The 2,998-nt window shown below is 36.5% G+C and overlaps 1 protein-coding gene across 1 annotated transcript; it reads right to left on the reverse strand.

Annotated features, from left to right (window-relative positions):
• Positions 1–694: 694 nt before the first annotated feature.
• On the reverse strand, positions 695–2,491 carry LOC132040237 (protein ENHANCED DISEASE RESISTANCE 2-like). The gene is made up of 3 exons (XM_059430867.1): positions 2,400–2,491; positions 1,700–1,801; positions 695–985 (listed from the first exon to the last, which is right to left on the reverse strand). Exons 1-3 carry the CDS (start codon positions 2,484–2,486, stop codon positions 935–937), a joined length of 240 nt encoding a protein of 79 aa, XP_059286850.1. The 5' UTR covers positions 2,487–2,491; the 3' UTR covers positions 695–934.
• Positions 2,492–2,998: the final 507 nt, after the last annotated feature.

Consider the following 2,998-nt stretch of genomic DNA (forward strand, 5'->3'; position numbering starts at 1 on the left):
ACATGTTAAGCTTTGCCAAGCTTACATAGGGTTATTTGTGCACAAATGTCCTTATTTCGGGGTAGTCTTTAATTTTTGTCCCTCAAATTGTGATCTTTAATTTTTGCCCCAACATAGTTTACATTTAGCTTTGACATATGTATCGCATACTTGTCCATGAAGTTAGCGATTATCTTGGGACACGGCAAAAGCTCCAAACCTCAACATAATTTGAAAAATCAACACAAACATAGTGCATAACTTAATTCCTGCAGAACTTGTGCCGAGATATGCAAAAGTTTAGTTTCAAAGATAAAAATATTGCTCATGCGACAAAAACCTGGATATTTTAATTAAATGAGCAACGAGAGGCAAAAATTAAAGACCACAGTGAGGGCCAAAAATTAAAGACCAATGCGTTTGAAGGGAAATTCGTACAAAAACTTAGCATAGAAGGGCAAGTCCACAAATAGTTGATTTTGTAACCACTATTTAAGCCATAGCCGCAGTGTATAAAAATTTAAAAGTTTAGCCATTTTAAAACCAACTTTATGCATATGGAACTGAAGCTGCAAAAAATTCTGACAAACGTGCTGACGTTTGGCTTGCAAGAAACAAACAAACATGTATGTTTGAAATTTCACTGTTTACATACAGGAGTGACAATCACTGTATCTGTCACAAAAAGTATATGGATTTTGGTATTGCTCCAACATTCATCTTACAACTTTTGTTTCAACAATAGATATTTTCAGTACAGCATTTGATTCTGTGTTGTTCTTGGTATATCATTACAGTACAACAAGTACTACACCTCGGTCCCGAACATGTTGGGATATCATATTAGTATAATAAAGATTCTGCTATATTCGATTTCAAGGCGGCGATTAATTCTACTTACCAACGAAGAATCATCAACCTTCCAATGGTACAGCAGAATCGACCTTCACTCGATTTAGTCTAACAGTTCCAGAATATATTCAGGGAGTTCATCCTCTTCTCTTGCCTGCAAGTGTGCATACAACATGGTCATGTGCAAGTGACATGAATTGTTAGGGAATAACAAATGCAACCGAACAATTTACATATCTAAAACAATGATGTCGAGAGCTTGTTCATTATTAACATGGAGATGTGTCGTTTTTTGAAAATGAAGACATGTCTTAAACAGACATTCACTTAACAAAGCTGCTTCAGTATATTTTACCGTTTGTACTACATTTGACTTGATCGCGAATGATTGGATTGAGGCAAGAGTTTTCTCTAAAGGACTTTTTGGTCAGCGTGTGAAATCGGCTAAGCATTTTATTCGAACAAATAATAGAGCCAGAATGGATAGTTTTGTGTCTATTATCGGTTCTTCCTCCATCATTCAGATAGATGGTGGTACACTAGTGAGCTTTCTATTAGGTAATCTATGATTATCGTGCTTTAGGTTGGGTTTTAGGCATCTTAAACTTCAATGTTGGGAGAGGGAAGCAACAAAATCACTGTCATGTGTAATGAGAGAAAGCAGAACGGCACATAACATAATAAATTATGTGCCGTTCTGCTTTCTTAGTGAAAATATCTTTTCATTTTTCCAGAAAATGGTCTAGCATTTCATAGAGTCGTCATTCTAAACTACTTTATGTGCTAATAGTTTTACTTCTATTGAGTCGGGTTCCCTCTTCAATAAGGAATGATTAGATGGACCATGATCATAAGAACAAGAACATACCTCTATTAGAATAGCAAGATCAACAACAAGGCTTGTGACATATCCCAGTACAAGACCAATAACACCTCTTGCCACAGATGATGAACCGATGTCCACATCGATCTGCATGCATGAAGTTCCATTTGAGGATTCAGTCAGTGAAGAAAGCATATGCATTGAAGGAAGCCACTTGAGCTCAGTAGTTCGGACAAAGCCATACAAGCATTAGCACCAGAGAAATATTTCCTTGCTTTTCAAGGAAAAACTATAGCAACTTAATCGATGCCCTTTCAACATTAAGAGTGTGTTTGGTATGGAGGAAAACAAATGCTTTCCAATTTTCCATGTTTGGACGGTCAAAATTTTGGAAAACATTTTCTTTTGGGAAAAAAGTTCCATAAGTGACATGCCACTCCTCCCCATCCTCAAACACCGCACCAAGCCCATAGCGTTCCAACTCCAACTCCAACCCCCCCCCCCCCCCCAAAACCACCCCCATGCCCATAGTATTTGCCTGGAGTATATACAAATGCTTTTGGAATAATATTTTCTGCTAACTCACCAAACATCAGAAAATAAGTAAGAAGATCACTTATCTTTTAGGAAAACATTTACTATGGAAAACGTTTTCCGTCATACCAAACACACCCTAAAGGCAGTAAAAGGAGCATGGTGAGATCATGTCTAATGTAAACTAAGAAAATCAAACTTGGAACCGAACCTCCAGAAAGTTATCTTGTCTAAGGTACTTGCATGTTACTGCCTTCCCCAATAGGCAAGCTTTAGTTCCAACGGCACGTTTAACCATCCAGTATCCCTGTCATCAAAGCAATCAGCAAATAATTAACTGTCAAAGAAAGAAGTGCTCATGACAAAGTGACTGATACCTCCAATAATGCTTGGAATCAGTTTGAATCTTGAATCACGGAAAGAGTCGGTTCCATCAATGAATTTACTTGAAAATAATGAATTCTTATTTACAGGTCTATCAGCAACATAAATAAAGAACCAGGCTGTAATTTGGTTTAGCTGGAACCTGAAAACCAGGTCAGAACAGAATATTTCTTACAATGAACTTTTATTCAACAAGGTTGCATTTTCAGGTTAAAGATCCGAATTCGCTAAGTCCTTTCCTTTTAAAACTGTATTTGTATTTTTCAACTATATAATGTCAAAGATAATAATCAACCTGAACGTTTTAGGCCTTTTTTAAAAAAAAAAAAAAAAACTCTAATACACAGTTCAAACTGTTAGTCTTCAGCCTCAAATTACTCTTCATACTTTTGGATCCACAGTGGCTATAAACGATGTTCTGATAAA

This window comes from Lycium ferocissimum, chromosome 12 (assembly GCF_029784015.1).
Source record: "Lycium ferocissimum isolate CSIRO_LF1 chromosome 12, AGI_CSIRO_Lferr_CH_V1, whole genome shotgun sequence".
In the NCBI taxonomy this organism is placed as follows: domain Eukaryota; kingdom Viridiplantae; phylum Streptophyta; class Magnoliopsida; order Solanales; family Solanaceae; genus Lycium; species Lycium ferocissimum.

What these genes read in the sequence shown, in the direction of transcription:
- LOC132040237 (XM_059430867.1), bottom strand. Translation starts at nt 2,486, where the DNA reads ATGGTTAAACGTGCCGTTGGAACTAAAGCTTGCCTATTGGGGAAGGCA. An exon ending in GACAAGATAACTTTCTGGAG is followed by an intron (nt 1,802 to 2,399) that starts GTTCGGTTCCAA and finishes TCATGCATGCAG; the next exon opens with ATCGATGTGGACATCGGTTC. An exon ending in ATCTTGCTATTCTAATAGAG is followed by an intron (nt 986 to 1,699) that starts GTATGTTCTTGT and finishes GCACACTTGCAG; the next exon opens with GCAAGAGAAGAGGATGAACT.